Genomic DNA, 16,516 nt, shown 5'->3' with positions numbered 1-16,516 from the left:
GAGCTACCTCAGACTACATTATGCTTTCAGACTGTGTTCTCTAACGAATATATATACAATCTGATGTTGTAATAGAAAAGAAAAACAATAAATGTCATGACTTTGGATTCACATAGACAAGAAAATAATACATAAGGTAATGATGTCCTTTCAGGAAATGTCAAGTTGGGCAACTGCTAACTGGTCCTTCCACATAGCTAGACAGACTTTAGGACTTGGCAAACAGTGTGAACCCTACTTACTCCCTCCGGTTAACTCTGCATGTTATCTTTGTAAGGTAGAAGTTAGGCGATGTTTACTTTAGGAAATTGCTTGTTTGTGCATATGTTCTTTTTCGGATCAGGCTGATGCCTCAGGCACAAATCTACAATCTGGTTCAGGTTATTCCTATCCTTTTGTTTATGGCTGATGACTACATTCCGGGACAAAAAACTACCTAACCAGGTGACTAGAGACAGTATGTGCATAAAGAACTTACAGGCATGGCTCCACCATAATCAAGTATGCTTTGGTCCACCTATTTAATGCATAATTAATTTTAGGCCCCATTAGGACCTAAAAATGGGAGCATCGACGAATGTTCCATCGAATTCCCTGTTATGAAAACCAGCCTATGGGAGAGGCCTCTAAGGTAGTGGGTATCCCCCTAGAGCTGGAGAACACCCAAGCATAGCCTGTGTTAATTGTTCGGATCATGCCTTGAAACGGAAATTAAAGAGTTGATGCAATATAAAACCACTTGGAAAGGGTTTTTCACTCCTTGTTATCCAAGCAGTGAACTGTTAAATTCCAATGGGTTGTTGCGGTTTTCATTATGTCTTGAAGAAATCCTGAAGAAAAAAAATTAACATCGTGCTTGCATGGAATTCATAGTTCGTTCAATTCAAACACGCCATTAAAGAAAAGAAAAGAAGTAGCAATCTTCAAAATCACAATCATTCTATCTCACCACCTAAATATCACCTAAAATCATGCACTTCCTCTAATCCTCATAATATTTTCCCTTTCTCTTTCCAGGAAAATTGTCTCCTCTTGAGCAATAACATCTTGTCAGCTGATGTGGCACCAAGACTTTGTGCTATCACTTTATATTCCCCTAGACGCCAAAACAAAAAAGAAAAAAGAGAGAGGGTTATGTCATAAAACCAACAATGTTCCACATGAATCCCAATTATTTCCTACTAAGGACTGTCCACCAGCTTTGATCTCCTACCAACTAATTGGAACCAAACCTTTTGGTTTCATCCTCAACTTTCATATCTCTTTATCTCTTTCTGCTTAAATCAACCTGCTGCTACTCATCATTGGGGCAATTCCCAAATGCTTAGAAAATGGAGCCCACAACAGGAATGTGCCTTCATAGAACTCCCCTCCTGTCTGTCTTGGACAAGATCAGAAAGCTTCCTCTGGACCATCCTAATTATTTGATGCCTGCCCGTTCTTCCTAGCTCCATATTGAAATATTGAAGATTAGTACCAATAGCTTGGAAGCAATTACATGTGATGAAGAAAACCATCGGGAACAGCAATGGTGCCTGCCATTTGTCCAACGCGATCTTCCAGCACGTGTCGATGAACTCACCTTAATGAGAGATCCATCAATAATTAATGTTTAGCTAAAATTATCAGAACCCCAATTGGCCTTGAGAGTGATCTACATTAAGTATAAAGTCAACGCCCACAACAGCCCCCCCTTCGAAACGGTTTTTCAACTTAGCACTCCACCCAGACTGCAAAAGGACCATATTAGCCTGTGATTTCCTTTTCACCAAACCATCCGAAGAGCACCATTCCTGCTATAGGAACTTGCATCATAGGTTTCCAACCATTAGAAAAGTAACGCAGATTAGTTGTGGATACAAGCATGATAAGTTGGAACCTGCTGTTGATAGGTTTTGCATAGAATGTAATGAGATCTACTCTTATTAAGTTCAATCTTTTATAAAAACAGTCTGAATTGATGTTGTGAATGTTTTTGAGGGCAATGTAGATGTCAGAATTCAGGATGCAGAGCATATGTATTCATCAATGCAAGTGAAGAAACAAATCAAAACTACTACTACTACTACTGATTTTCTACTGTAGTTTTTGCTGGGAATAATTAGTGACATGATGGCAGATTTAGCCAAAGCATGAAGGGTATTTCCGCCATTACAGCAGAATTAATAGCTAGTTTTGGCTATATCTTCAACACAGGCTGCTTGATGCCTTCATCTCATATTAATAGACTTCATACCTGCCCCTTGAAGTGAACAAACTCAATTCCATAAACTTCTGCAGTTCTTCTCATCATCTTTTCTGCCCTTTTCTCATCATTACAATCATGAGGATTTGGAACCCCAAATTCTCATTTCTGGTGTTTATGATCATACTAGCCACCAGCCACCTCTCAAGTAGCCGCTACATACACAGAAGCTTAAGCAGTGAAGCTGAGCAAACAACCAGGGCAGAATTCTCCACAAGCCCTCTGTGGCATTTCCCTGCAAAATCTCCTGAGGCATCCAGAGCAGAAAAGAGTCAACCAATTTATGGAGTTTCTTATCGAACAGTTCCAGGGGGACCAAACCCCCTTCACAACTGATTAGTCTCTCTTTGCAGATCTTGAATATGTATTATAAGTTATACAAAATTTTGGCAGCATATAGTGCAGTTCTTTGTTCTTTTTTTTTCTTTTTTCTTTTCTTGACAGATATGTATAATATATATACAGTTTGAGAAAAAGAGTGCAAAAGATCATTCTTTTTGCAGAAACTGCAATTGTATTTTCTTGATTCTCAGAGATGTTTAAGTCATGTAAATATCTGGATTTTCATTTCCCAGGAAGTTGCTCCGTTACAAGTTAAGAATTACAGGCAAGAAAGTCTTTGCAAGGTCAGAACATGGTGAAGAAGAAAAAGTCAATAATTGTTGTATATATACTATGGATTAAAATTGAATTCAACAGATGGCCTATTAAATTCGTAACGTCCACCGACTGAAAGTACTAATATTTTTTAAGAAGAACTGCTGAATTGCTTTGGCATTTATTCTGCTAACTCTGTTTTTGGATATATTATTTTAGTGTCTGCAGTGTGAATGGTGGGGCAATTTTGGCTCTTGTGCAGTTCAAAAGAAAAAAAAAACACTAGAAACATGACGAATGGAAACATTAATTTATTTCCTAATTTACGCATCTTCATTGTTTATTGCTCTAAGGGTCAAACCCACATTTTGGTGGCTTTCCTTGATGTTACTTCCATGATTAGAAAAAATGGGAACATGGAAGTTTTTTCTTATCAGACATGCAATTGCTACCAATATGGTAAAGTTGTTTATTCTCTATTAGATAGAAGAGTCGGGCTGGCAAGCAAAGCAGTCAAGCCAAAACTACAAGCTGACAGATGAAAATTATCAGTCAATGGGACCTCAAAATCTATGAATTTCAAATCAGGAGGAATTTCAAATGTACAAGAAATAGAACTTAACAGATTGAATTGTCCAAAACAAGTTGCTTTCATGCAAGAATTTTGTACAAGAGACGTATCATTTACCTGGAACCCTGGTCCTGTCACAAGCTACATGTGCATTGCATTTTTTTGACTGGGACAAGAAAACCAGCGTTCCAAACTGAAACATTAAGTTTTTCTTGAAACATAACTATCATGCTAGCTGTTTTTTTTCAGATGTTGGGGGTTTTTAACTTTTTAACTTAGTCAAAGGCCCAAAGATGAATCGTCACTAGTTGAAAAGGGACAAAACAAGAGGCCGGGATGCTGTATCTAAGTGAACAAGAAATGCAGCTATGGGATAGAGGAGCTTTTCATTTTGATACATGATCTCAGCTTTTGGAATTATGAAAAGTAACTCAAAGTATTTCTTGTGTCTGATGAGGGGAGCGCAGAACCCCAGACTTTACCCGAAACTAAATTTTTAACCGCAGGTCCACAACCTTACTATAGATTTCACTTCCCAAAATTTGGCAGAACTTTTAACTGTGCGAACGTGCTGAAAAGTTGACCTGACAAGCAGCATCTTTGCAAAGCTGGTGTGGTGAACCTCCATTTTTCCTTCTGAATATAAACACTACCAAACTACTTTCAGGTGTAAGGATTGGTTATATATAGAAGATTCAGATATGGCTCCATAAAAAAAAAGTTAAAAAGGAAACTTAGAAACACTTCCTTCTTTTGGAATTACCATACGTGAATGTATATGTTTCTGATTATATTCAGAAATTTGGGTGCCAATAACCTTGTCAAAAGTTAACATTCGAAATTTGGGTCCCTGGGGATTGGGATGCTCTTCGTTCTATGTTTTGCCATGTTTGTGTACCAATAGTTTTTTCCTAGGCACAATGGATCACCCTTCTGCTTTCATAGTTTAAGTTCCTGAACACCTTTTCTCTGTCGATAAGCATAGAGAAGAAATTTGTATTTGACAATATAATGCATGTTCCTAATCTATATCTACTTGCCCTTATATATGGTAATTGAAACCAGTAAGCTTTCCATTCTACAGACAAGTTAAGAATACTAAAATTTTCAACTTAAAAGTATCAAAGCCTCCGCACATCAATCAAACAATGAGAACGTGGTTACTATTATTAATATTACAAGAAGGTAAACATTGGATCAATTGTGTTGCTAGTTACAAAAAACAAAAATTGCTAGTTTGCTCTAACGTGAACAGCCCTCATCTCAATTTAGAAGGATTTCCGAAGTGATCCACTTCTCTGAATTGTTGGAGACATGGAGTCATAAACCACAGATAATTAGGACTAATTATACTAGTTTAACCATAAATGATGGACACGACCCTTGTAATACTTGTTCAAAAGAACAGACCCCAGGAAATTCCACAGCTGCTCCACCAAACCCATTGTAAATCTGTCTCTGGCTTCAAGAATTTTTGAGACTCTGGAAAAGTTCTGGAAGATGTGAATTTGTTAGCTTTGTCTTCTTGGAAAACTCCTTGTTTTTCTGCCTGGGCTTAGGCTTGGAGGAAATGCCCTGCACTTGTGCAGCAGCCCTCCTTTTTGCTGTGTTGGTGGCAGGTTTCATTCCATTCTTCTGGAGATCTTTCTCAATGTCAAGCATGTCTCGGGGCAATTCAATAGACCGAAATAACTCTTTAAGGTCATCATCCACCTTAATAGGTACCCTGGGATCATTCGGAAAGGCAATGTCCTCCTGAGAGTCAAAATTTGATAGGAGCCAAATCTGACCCGCAGCTTTCAGAGCCTAGGAAAAGAACAACTATAAGCGGCTGTTCCAACAGAAACTACTAAACTTACCAATACTTTTTAAATGAATTTTGGGCCCATTATAATGTATTAGTAATATTTATTAGGAGAACTAAGAAGTGCATCATGTCTAATTAAAATGTTTTAGGAAAAAAGTTCATAACAAGTAGATTTGTGAGTACAAGGCTTTTTCTTATAAGACAAAACAACATATAGGTCAAATGAGAACAATTGAAAACAAAGCCATCAGAATATATTATGACCAATAATTAACAAACAACCGCTGGGACAATTTCCTAAAACCAACTATGAAATCAATGTCCCTTTCCTACAAGAAAATTAGCAACTGATAATCCACCAAAGTATCTACATGTAGTTTCATACAGAACTTTCTCAATATAACTTATCAATAGAGAGTTGAATTATAAGTTTGCAATGCATTTGATTCATAATTATCCTTCTTAACAATAGTATAAGGCTTAAAGCCTTTCGATTCTATGTTATGTGCATAAGAGCTCCAATCCCAACCAATCAGTTTCCTCAAAACCAAAAGGTCTAGAGAAGCGAAATATCAACTCCAATAACTGACTCAGATCTCCCACTTCAATAAAATTATGTAAATGAAAGCGAAACTCAAATCCTGTTATGGAAACCTATGTATGTACATAGAAGTAAATAGAGAGAGAGAGAGAAAATTTTGTAACTCAACTATACCTGCAAGTCCTCCATTACATTTGGGTATGCATCCTTGAGATCAATAACAGCTATCCCTTCTATATATTTCCGAATCAAGACAAGAAGTTCATTCTTGTTTTTTACATCATGCTTGGACTGTAAGGATAACATATACAAAATTGCAATCCTTTATAAAGGAGACCGAACAATAGGAACAATGCCTATTATGATATAGATCATTAAACCAAAAAAGTAAGTCTATCAAAAGATCACAGCAGCAACCAAGTAACGTCACCTTGTAAGAGAAGCGCTTCCCATCATAGTTCACTTTTGGGTTTTTCCTCAACCCCTCAAAGACATCTTTGTTGCCATTCACATCAACATAACATGCTTCATTTATCTGCTCTGGTGTGAATGCTTGTCTTGTCTGCAACCATGAATACATATTTTTATAAGCTTTCACATAGTTAAAAATTTACAACTCCTTATGATGCACCATTGTCAGTCCAATAAAGTCCCAAATTAGTGTCAGCAGAAACAAAGATACACATAGAAAGTCCATACCAACAGCAAATAGCATTTTTTCAAGATTTCACAAAGCGAACACCATATACAAACTCAAGTTTCCAACCATTCTCTGACGTAAAATCAAAACACTATAACAAATTCAAACTGTCAATATAACTACTTGGGAAATCCATGATATTGCAGAATCCGACACCTGAGCTTCCCTGACCAGAAGTTAGAAATAATATTTCCAATATAGCAAAGAACACCTCCCATTTTCAACTCAAAAAGGCAGCAAGAGTGTACAACAATTCAAACTGCTTGTGGAGGGATCTCCTTGTTGCTATCCCAAAAATCACTTGCATAAATCTCATTTTTCTGCCCCCCCAACCCAACTATTATGGCATTTCGCTTATATTAACCTGAAAAAAAAAAAAAAGCATCACGCTGTACAGAAAGCCCACTGCTCCCACAACAATGCTCCTCATAATAACTATCTGCATCCACTACACTAAAAAGTTGCTAAAACTTTAAATTTGCTTGCATCACCAACCATGAGAAACGCAGGCTAAAACTCTTTAAACCTTGACGGAATGAGAATACCAGTAGAAAATAGCAGCAGAAGGCACATGAGAATCAGCACCATTACCTTCTCAGATGTAAGAAGCTTTAAAAAACTAAAATAGGCACATAACCAACAAGAGCATTTCTACTTTATCTCATATTTGTATACACATTGCCATCAGTTTCTCAATAAAAGCAATATTGCTTGATAAGAGAATCTCATTCATCCTAGTAGCCAGCAAACGATGACTTGAGCAAGGATACTTGTAACAATAAAAGATCATTTACAAATGTTACCAAGGTAGAATGCTCTAATTACTTGCATCAAGTGTATAAAGACAAAAGTTCAACTAAAAAGGGGTTATAAAGAACCTGAAACAGAATGTCGATAACACGCTTCATCTGAGCTCCAACAGGAGCTTTTCGAATGCTGTTAATGTGCTGAAGCCTCTCGGTATCATTTGAGAATTTGACAGGAGCAGGACTCCTTCCACTGGGAAAAGGTGAGGCAGCCACAGGTGTAGGTTTAGGAGTTGGGGCCCTAGAAGATGCTGATTTTGCTGCGATGTTAGAGAGCATCGTCTGGCACTTCTCCTGCTGCTTATTAAATCTATCTAACTTCTCTTGCAATGCCATCACTGAAAGATCTTCTTTAACCTTAAGAACTTCTCAAATGCTGGAGACTTTAAAAATGGAAAAAACAAAAGCTTATAACCCATTTAGCTTATCAGATAACTACCCAAATGCTTACTCAACAACTTCAACCTAATAAGGAAACAGAGAAATCTACCTGCTACATGATCAAAAATTCAACGAAATTCCAATCTTTCATGTTCCAAAGGTACCATGATTCAAAACTCCATCTTTAACCCAATAAAAAAAGGATTTATTTCACAATAAAAGAACAAAGATTGAATTCCAAACTCTAATCCAATATCTGGTTAAACTCTAATCCATCTTTGATAATGTCGCTTTACATTTTTTTTCCCAGCTTTTGAGGTTTGATGCTTCTTTTAATCATGACCCAGTTAATCCAATCTAATGTCTTGTTAAAACACTTCAATGACTGAATCTTTCCAAACCCATATCAAATTCCAATCAAAAACTAGTAACCCAACCTTTAATTTTATATTATAATCAAAACACCGACATGGGCACCCATAAAAAACCTGACTTCGACAAATCCAAATCAAGATTTATAAGCTTTTTCTGTTACTGATATTGAAAGAATCACTTCATCAAGAACAAAAATTCAACGAATCGAAGATCGTAAAATGGGAAAGAGAGAAAACCTTTCGGGTTCGGTAAAGCTTTCTCTTCTCTCGCTCTTCGGCTTCAATTTCCCGTTGTTTATTGTCGGTTTTTTGTTATAAAAAAATAAAGAAAAAGTCGTCCGGTCCTCGTACGTAAATAAGCAAAAACTTAAGGGCATAACGGCGCAAAGCCCTTCACCGCGTAGACTTCAGCTGCTTTCTCCAAAATAACCCGTTTGTTTTTCATTTTTGGCCAAAAAATAACCCTTCTTACGTTAGCGTTTACTATAGTAATTTCTTTAACTAATTAAATCCGATATTATTGCCATTTAAATATTAAAAATTCAAACTAGTGATCATATTATTTATTTCAAATTTAATTAAGGTAAAAATATATTTATTTTTTTTGAGGGGGTTTTCAAAATATACAATCATAAGATAAAAATTACTAAAACCTTAGATAATTCATATTGGTATTTAATTAATCAATTTAAAAAGAAAAAGACAAATAAATATTCCTTCTACAGTATTTTAATTGACTGCAAGTTTATAAGGGCAAGTGAATCTGAGTTGAAATTCTGATAAACAAATTCACTCAAAGAAAAAAGGAAATTTTTAAGTGGTAATTATTTATAATTCATAAAAATAATGACACAATTTTTTTAAATTCCTATTTTAGTTTTGAGATAGAACTGTGAGTGAATCTGCCAACTCAACCTCCACTGACGGTCAAAATCACCTTAAATAAATCTTTCTCAACTTGCTTTAACATTTTAACTCCGAAAAGAATTTACAATAGCCCACGTGTTGTTTTTGGGTCACACGTGGCGGTAGTTTCTTCAGTCTTCTTTTGTTCGTTGACATTTCACGTCACTTCTTTAGTTCCTGTCTCAGACAGACTCGACGTCCAAAGCCACCAAACAAACCTCTATAAATTACTAATCCTCAAAAAGAAAGAAAAAAGAAAGACGGAGAAATAATTGATCGCCGGAAAAAGTAATAATGACGGCGAAAACTTCACCGGACTGGCTTCCAGCTGGCTGGACTCTACAGTTCAAAGTCCAAAAAACCGGCCGCAGAATCACGGTTAGCTTAATTATTACTGAACTGGTATTTGTATTTATTTCGATTTAGGGCTTTTTTTTCTCTAATTTAACGTTTTAGTCTAAAAAATAAGCTGCTTGGGAGAATTTTTGGTGAAGTAGGGGAGATAGCTGATGGAGTTTAAGGTTAAGATTATGGAGCTTTTATTAGTTGATGATCCGTTGTTTTTAGTTGCATGTGAAAGAAATGCAGTCAAATGACATATCTTGATTTTTGCATGTTGAATTCGGGGGTTAGTGGAAGAAACGAGGGTTGCATGTTGATCAATATGATTTTGGAGGCGAACGGGTGAAAGGATTGGGGTTTGATTCTGTTGATTAAGCATTTAAGTGATTTATTACATGAAAATGGGAATTCATTGAATTGTCGGTAGTAAATTTGTGTAATGACGGGTGGATTTTGTACTCTATGAGGAATTTTCTTAGGCACTGGAATGATTTCTTTGTCGTTTTTCACGAGAAAATATGAAAAAAAAAAAAGAGAACACAATGTTGGTGACTCGTGGCACTGAAACATTGATTCTTTAGGTTAAGGCTTTAATAGCTGATGATACGGTGTCAAAATTTCTCCCCTTTTTTCTTGTATTTTTTGACAAAATAATAGAGCAATGAAAATTATAGATGTATGCCACTGCTTAAATCAAATAATACAATAGAGAGAAAGAGAAAAAGGAATATAAGACTTAACAAACTGTAATATTTAGAAAGAAGCTGTCTATATACCTCAAATCTGCTAACTTGGTTTTGCTGTTATCATTATTGCTTCCTTTTTGTAGCATTACGTGAACCTGGCAACTGGTCAAAAGTTCTTTACAAAGGATGATCTTATTCGCTATACTAAAACAGGAAGCACTAAATGTGATGACCTGCAGCCAACTCTAAGACAAACTAAAATGCCCCCAGCAAATGGTAGCATGGATGTGAGTTTAGATAACCTATTAATTAACTGCGTTTTTTTCCTTTTTGTTTTACTCTCTTATTCTAGCGTCATGCAGACTGCAGTAAATGCAAATGAACGTCCCGAATGGTTACCCAAGAATTGGTTCATGGAGTTGAAAACCCGTAAGAGTGGTGTGAGAATTGGAAAACACTACAAGGTTTGAAATTTGTTTTTATTTTATGCATAGGAAAAATGGTGCTTTTCTACCTTCCAGTTACCACATTGACATTGGATTTCTCATACTTTATATTGGCGGATACTTTGTCCATTGCCACCCTTTGCTTATTCTGCTGGATATTTCGGTCACGCTGCTGCACATGAATGGCTACCACTTTAATGAGCATGAATGGCTTGTCCCATGTCTCTTCAACATGTGAATTAGATCCTCCTTACAGACACATATAATAATGGAACTAATTATCCAAAATTCCTTTTATATCTTTAGTTTTCTTTATGTTGCACAGACTACAGGTTTACTAACCTGAGTAGGTATAAGCTCCTTCTTTTTTTCCTTTTGTAATATTTCAGTTTTATTTTTTTATTGAACTGATTTCTTGTTGCAGATATATATTGATCCATCGACAGGATCTAGATTCTATTCCAAGCTCCAGGTGTTCCGGTTTCTTAACCATGTAGAGCAGAAAAGTAGCAAACCTAAACAAAAAAAAAGAGTCTCACACTCAACAAGCGAAGTTGGTTCTCAAAATATCCTTTCTTGTCATTTTGTTTTTCTACCTTGTTTAGGAATGTTTTGTTGTTTCTATGTGTCTATTTGTTTGTTTGCAATAAGAGAGAGAGAGAGAGAGAGAGATTTAGTGCTTATTAAGAAACCATAATGTGCTATACAATAAATTATGGTAACATTTCAAAAAAAGTTCATTTCTTCTCCAACTGTTTTTTCTAAGTCCAAGATACTATTACATTGTCCAAAATCTATTTTGCATCCTGAAAAAACTATTTTAATCTTTACCTCTCTCCTTACTGAAGTTGGGGTATGAAAGATACAATTGCAGTCTTATCACTGTGTTTAATTAAAATATCTTCAGCAAATAATCAAATGAATGTGAGTTTAGAGCATCTATTAATTTACTGTTTTTTTTTCCCTTCCATTTTTATTCTTTTAATTATTCAATCATCTCACAGATTGTGGTAAAAGCACATGAACATCCTGAATGGTTACCTAAGAATTGGTTCACGGAGTTGAAAACCTATAAGAGTGGTGCAAAATTTGGAAAATCCTACAAGGTATGAAATTTGTTTTTCTTTTATGCAAAGGAATTATAGTGCTTTTCTATCTTCTAGTACCACATGGGATTTGTAATACTGTATAATCGGCATTTTCTTTTTCCATTACTACTCTTTGCTGGTTCTGCTGGGTGTTCCTGTTATGCTGCTACACATCAATGGCTACCACTTCAATAAGCATGAATGGCTTGTCCTATGTCCCATTGACATGTGAATTAGATCTTTTATACTGACACGGAACAATTAACGGGATTATTACTTTAATTCTTTCTACATCTTTAATTTACTTAATGTTGCACGGACTAAGCATTACTAACCCGATGAAGATTAAATCATTTCTTCATTTTGTATTACAATTTTAATTTTTGTTGAACTGTTATTTTGTTGCAGATATATGTTGATCCATCAACTGGATTGAGATTCCATTCCAGGCCAGAGGTGTTCCGATTTCTTGACAAAGGAGAGCAGAAAAGTACCAAATCCAAGCCAAAGAAAAGAGCCTTGCGCTCTACAAGCAAAGTTGGTTCTCAAAAAATCGTTCTGCTACCATTTCGTCATGCTCATCTCTTCTCCGACTTTTCTTCTAAGTCCAACCAATAGATATCCAAATTTTATATTGCATCCTGAAAACTACTAATTTAAACCTTTATCTCTCTCCTTACCAAAGTTGGGGGGGGGGGGGGTTGGGCAAGAAAAATATTGCTGTGTTATCCATTAAACTTATTTATAATTAAGCTATCCACGCCAATTTTCATGGGACAACTTCTCTTAGGAAGAATGATCAGTATCAATAAGGAAGAGAATCATTGATGCCTTTGAAAATTTGAGAGATTTGTTGCTGAAATAAAATTTGAACATAAAATACTTCTGGGATATACTTGTATAGGTCATTGTTTTTAGCTGTTCAGTATGTAGATCCCAAATGAGTTCCAAAACAGATATGTGACATCTCAGAATTAGAATACAAAAAAGTTGTACTTTATTTAGAGTATATATTATGATATACAGAAATTAGTCCATTGTTTCAGCTACTGAATTAGATATGCCGTTTTGCTTCTTGTCAATCTAGGTTGTAACTAAGAAATCAACAGTAGATGATTTACCAGCAGGATGGATTAAGGAAGTCAAGATTAAAAGGCATGCAAATGGAGTCAGAAGAGATCCGGTATGGTCTTACTTTACAACTCTCGCTATCCCCTTAGCCTCCCTTTTAGATACTCATACATGGACACATGTGAGTTTTTCCTGCCCTCAACTTTCATGAGATGTACCAAAAAAGTATGTGCCAATTCTTGCACTCATATTACTTCAAGCTTTGCCTTGACAGCATAAAGAACTAACTGCTGCTTATTTATGGTGTTATAAACATATAGTTCTTCTGACATACATACTATTTATGAATGTTGATCAGTAACAATTATGAATTCTACAGTATTACACTGATCCAGCTAGTGGATATGTTTTTCGCTCCAAAAAGGATATTCTTCGCTATCTAGAAACTGGAGAGATCGGTAGATATGCTTTTTTACCGAAGAAGAAGCACAGTGATGATCAAAATTTAATTCATACTGAAAAATCAGTAAGTTTGCACTTAGCTTTTGCAAATAGGTGTGATGTCTATTGCTATCCTACTTGCATTATCATTTTTACTTGCTTTATTTTTTACCTGCTTGATTTATTACATAATTACAATGATGCATGCTGTATCAAAACTAAAATGACATAGTTTGCTTTAAAATTATATGTAGAGTAGAGGTAAGGTCATGTTTGGATTATAAGATTATGAGCAGGAAAGGATAAGACAAGTTTGATGAGACGAGAAAGTTCATATTGAAAATGGAAGAGATCAGAGACAAAGTAAGCTCATGTAAAGGTTGCCTTTAGGTTATTGATAACATATGGGGATATTCGGAGAAAAAATTTTGTGTTTAAGGATTATGCACCTGCAACCTGATTCATTGTCAAGGTTCATCCTTCTTAGATCTTAAGAGCTGCAATTCAAGTCTGATGCCTCATCTACCATGGAATTATTTGGAAGTTGTAGACTATATTTCAACCAATATTTCAGTTGGGATTTGCTTCATAATTGCCCTTTTTTTTGGGGAAATATGCTGGATGGAAATTTGAATTAGCTGAGTGTTTTTTTCCTTGCTTTCTGTCTATTTTAGCAACTGCCGGCGGCTAAAAGGCAGAAAGTGAAGCATCCTGTCACCAGGAGGCAGCTCTTTACAGGTGAGGGGTGGAAAATCTATAAACCCTTCAAGTCATGAGAAGCCAAGTTGAGAATTTGAATCAGGGAGGTTGTTTACAGACCAATCATGCATGGAATTTATTGCTTCTGATGCAAAACTTGTTGTTGCAGCTAGGGAGACGTCTGATAGGAGTATTTTATCTCACCTAGAAGCTGAGACCTTTGAGAAAGGACAGAGTGAGAAGGATTATACTGAAACTAGGCTTGCTACAACTTCCGTACCTCAAAGCCAATCATACGTGGAAGTCGTTGCTACTGCAGATAAATCAAATTGGAACTGCTCAGTAGCTCCAAAAGCTTCCAAGAGAAATCAGGGCAAAACAGTCTCAGCTGATAACATGGTTGTTTCAACTGCTGCAGCAAATGTCCTGCAAGTGAAGAACCTGCTTGAAAGGGGAACAGAGAAGAAGAGCAATATAAACTCTAAGGACTCTGGCAAGTCCAAGAATAAGAAAGAGCTTGATTTGCCTCGTAGGTTTTCAAAACGACTTGCTCATCATGAACCTGATCTGGCAGCTTGTGGCCTGGAACTTGTAAAGCCTTGCCAAAATGAAGCCAATGGTCAATGTGTTTTGGAGGATGAAACAACTGAGCAGCACAATATTGGCTCCAGTGCAGAGGTAGCAAAGCAAGCCTCTACTGATCCGACAGTTAAATCACATTGGGGGTCAGTGAAGAAGACCATAAAGCCCATTGAAGACAAAGTTGTTCTTGGAAAGCAACCACAAATGTTGGAGACTGAGAAGACTAGTGAGACTAAGTCAGAAGTACAGCCTTTTGTTTGTTCTGACCCATGCCTAGAATTTGCGATCAAGACTCTTACAGGTGCAATACCACTTCAGGCTGCTTCAAATAAAGAGCTTGTTTCAACTGCTGCTTCTAATGTCCTGCAAGAGAAGAATCTAGGTAAAACAAGGATGGGAAACAAGAGCAGAAACATAGAAACTAGGAACTCAAGTAAGTTGAAAAAGATGAAAGAGCTTGACTTGCCTTGTCGGTCATCAAAACGACTTGCTGGGCTTGAACCTGAGCTGGTGGCCAGTGGAGGATCCATCAAAGTAGCTGTTCAGAATGCGACTACAAGATCTGGAAAAAATGAACCGAAATCACCATGTCTTTTGGTGGATAAAGCAACTCGGCGGCCAAATGTTGGCCCTAACGCTGATCTCCCATATCAAGCTTCTGCTGCAGCAGTCAATCAAGAGATCAGTAGCATAAGGCCTCATGAAGGTAGAGCAATTCTTGGAGCGCGACCACAAATGTTGGGAACTCAGAAAGGCAGTGACAGCAAGTTAGAACTACAACCATTTTTTTGTTCCGACCCATGCCTTGAATTTGCAATCAAGACTCTTACAGGAGCAATACCATTAGAAGATGCTATCAATGAAGGGCTTGTTTCGACACCCATTGCTAATATACAGCAACAGGTTAATCTAGCTGAAACTAGAATTGAACATAGCAGGTGTAGAAAGGCTTTGTTTAACTCAATCAGGTCCAAGAAGGATTGCAGTTTTCCTCATCGGTCTTTGAAACAACTTGCTGGGCGTGCACCTGAGCTGGAGGCAAATTCACTGTCCAATGAACGAGTTCTCAAAATTGCAGCTAGAAAGTCTTGTAATAGCAAAGCCATTCGAAATGTGGATTTGACTTCAGAGAATCCAATAGATAAAGCATCTCAAGAACTTGAGACTGGACCAAGACCAGCACTTCAACATCCTGACTTTACATACAGAACCACTGTGTTTCAAGTAGAGTCGCCAAACAAGAGCAAAGCGCCTCATCTAAACCTAACTGCTCCTACCGAAATGAATATTGAGAAGCCAGGCCTGCACTCTGCAATTCCATTTGGGAACTCTTGGTCTGATTCACGTTTTGAGTTTGCATTCAAGACTGTTACAGGTTCTAGTCCTGCTGAGGATAGTTTTGCCTTTCAGAGTAACTTCCACCAACAGTTTGGCAGCTCTGGCTCCCAGATAGATGGCAACTTTGCATTGCCTGATTATGGCTTGCCCAGCATTTCTCAAAGTGATATTTCACCACACTTAGGTGCCACGGCACAACTTGTTATGCAGCAACAGTGCCCTGTGAATCCTTCATTCCTTCCCCCTGGTAATGTAAGCTTACCTAGTCACAGTAGAGTTGATGCTCAACGACCTTACAGTAAGGGGAATAAGGAATTACCAGGCAAGGTAAAGCCCTAGACTTAAGGGTTTGCGAAGCATGCCAGGCATCCAAGACAAGTTCCGGTTACAAATTCTATTTGAACTGACACCTTTATGGTTTTTGACTTCTTGGCATGCACCTTTTCATTTAAAAAAAAAGCTTTTTCTAATGGGGTGTAAAGTATGTTAGCTGTTAACGTAAGAAGATATTCGGCCTTCACCTTGAAGTATCCTTGTGAGCTTGTAGTGTGTCCCTCCGTCATTTTGACTATGGATGGAGCAAAAAGCCGCTTTTTATGGCGGAGTTTTGGGGTTGTCAAATATCATGTAATGTAATACTACTGTGTTCTTGGATAAATGACAGACTGTTCACGTTACGTCATTTTTTTCGGATGATCATTAGAATTTGGAAGTTACCATAATGCCTTTTACATGATTACTACCTCTACGGTACAACTATTAATCAAAAGAAAAGATTTTCTCCCCTTGGAAAACAAGTAAGCCGATGAAGCGTAAGGCAATTAATCTGCCCTGATGTTTGAGTGATTTGTAGTTAAGTTTTAATGGCATGAAAATTCAAAGCTTAACCTTAACG

The 16,516-nt window shown here is 36.8% G+C and overlaps 2 protein-coding genes across 2 annotated transcripts; one reads left to right on the top strand and one right to left on the bottom strand.

The window, feature by feature from the left end:
* Positions 4,551-8,339, bottom strand: LOC18606485 (general transcription factor IIE subunit 2). Its single transcript, XM_007040106.2, has 5 exons — positions 8,260-8,339; positions 7,340-7,650; positions 6,192-6,323; positions 5,936-6,052; positions 4,551-5,219 (listed from the first exon to the last, which is right to left on the bottom strand). Exons 2-5 carry the CDS (start codon positions 7,601-7,603, stop codon positions 4,878-4,880), a joined length of 855 nt encoding a protein of 284 aa, XP_007040168.2. The 5' UTR covers positions 7,604-7,650; positions 8,260-8,339; the 3' UTR covers positions 4,551-4,877.
* LOC18606484 lies at positions 9,111-16,317 on the top strand. Its single transcript, XM_007040105.2, has 10 exons — positions 9,111-9,306; positions 10,100-10,243; positions 10,319-10,420; positions 10,827-10,955; positions 11,407-11,508; positions 11,899-12,027; positions 12,578-12,673; positions 12,941-13,087; positions 13,677-13,740; positions 13,871-16,317. Exons 1-10 carry the CDS (start codon positions 9,223-9,225, stop codon positions 15,958-15,960), a joined length of 3,087 nt encoding a protein of 1,028 aa, XP_007040167.2. The 5' UTR covers positions 9,111-9,222; the 3' UTR covers positions 15,961-16,317.

The sequence above is a fragment of the Theobroma cacao genome, chromosome 3 (genome assembly GCF_000208745.1).
Source record: "Theobroma cacao cultivar B97-61/B2 chromosome 3, Criollo_cocoa_genome_V2, whole genome shotgun sequence".
Lineage (NCBI taxonomy): Eukaryota > Viridiplantae > Streptophyta > Magnoliopsida > Malvales > Malvaceae > Theobroma > Theobroma cacao.
Note: the sequence above shows the minus strand (reverse complement) of the source record. Positions and strands in the feature narration are given on the sequence as shown.

Bases quoted from the DNA above. Each gene is read 5' to 3' on its own strand.
- LOC18606484 (XM_007040105.2), top strand. From the start codon at position 9,223: ATGACGGCGAAAACTTCACCGGACTGGCTTCCAGCTGGCTGGACTCTA. The intron at 9,307-10,099 runs GTTAGCTTAATT...TCCTTTTTGTAG, and splicing joins AAACCGGCCGCAGAATCACG to CATTACGTGAACCTGGCAAC. The intron at 11,509-11,898 runs GTATGAAATTTG...ATTTTGTTGCAG, and splicing joins AATTTGGAAAATCCTACAAG to ATATATGTTGATCCATCAAC.
- LOC18606485 (XM_007040106.2), bottom strand. From the start codon at position 7,603: ATGGCATTGCAAGAGAAGTTAGATAGATTTAATAAGCAGCAGGAGAAG. The intron at 6,324-7,339 runs GTTCTTTATAAC...TCATGGTTGCAG, and splicing joins TTATCGACATTCTGTTTCAG to ACAAGACAAGCATTCACACC. The intron at 6,053-6,191 runs GTGACGTTACTT...TTATCCTTACAG, and splicing joins GGAAGCGCTTCTCTTACAAG to TCCAAGCATGATGTAAAAAA.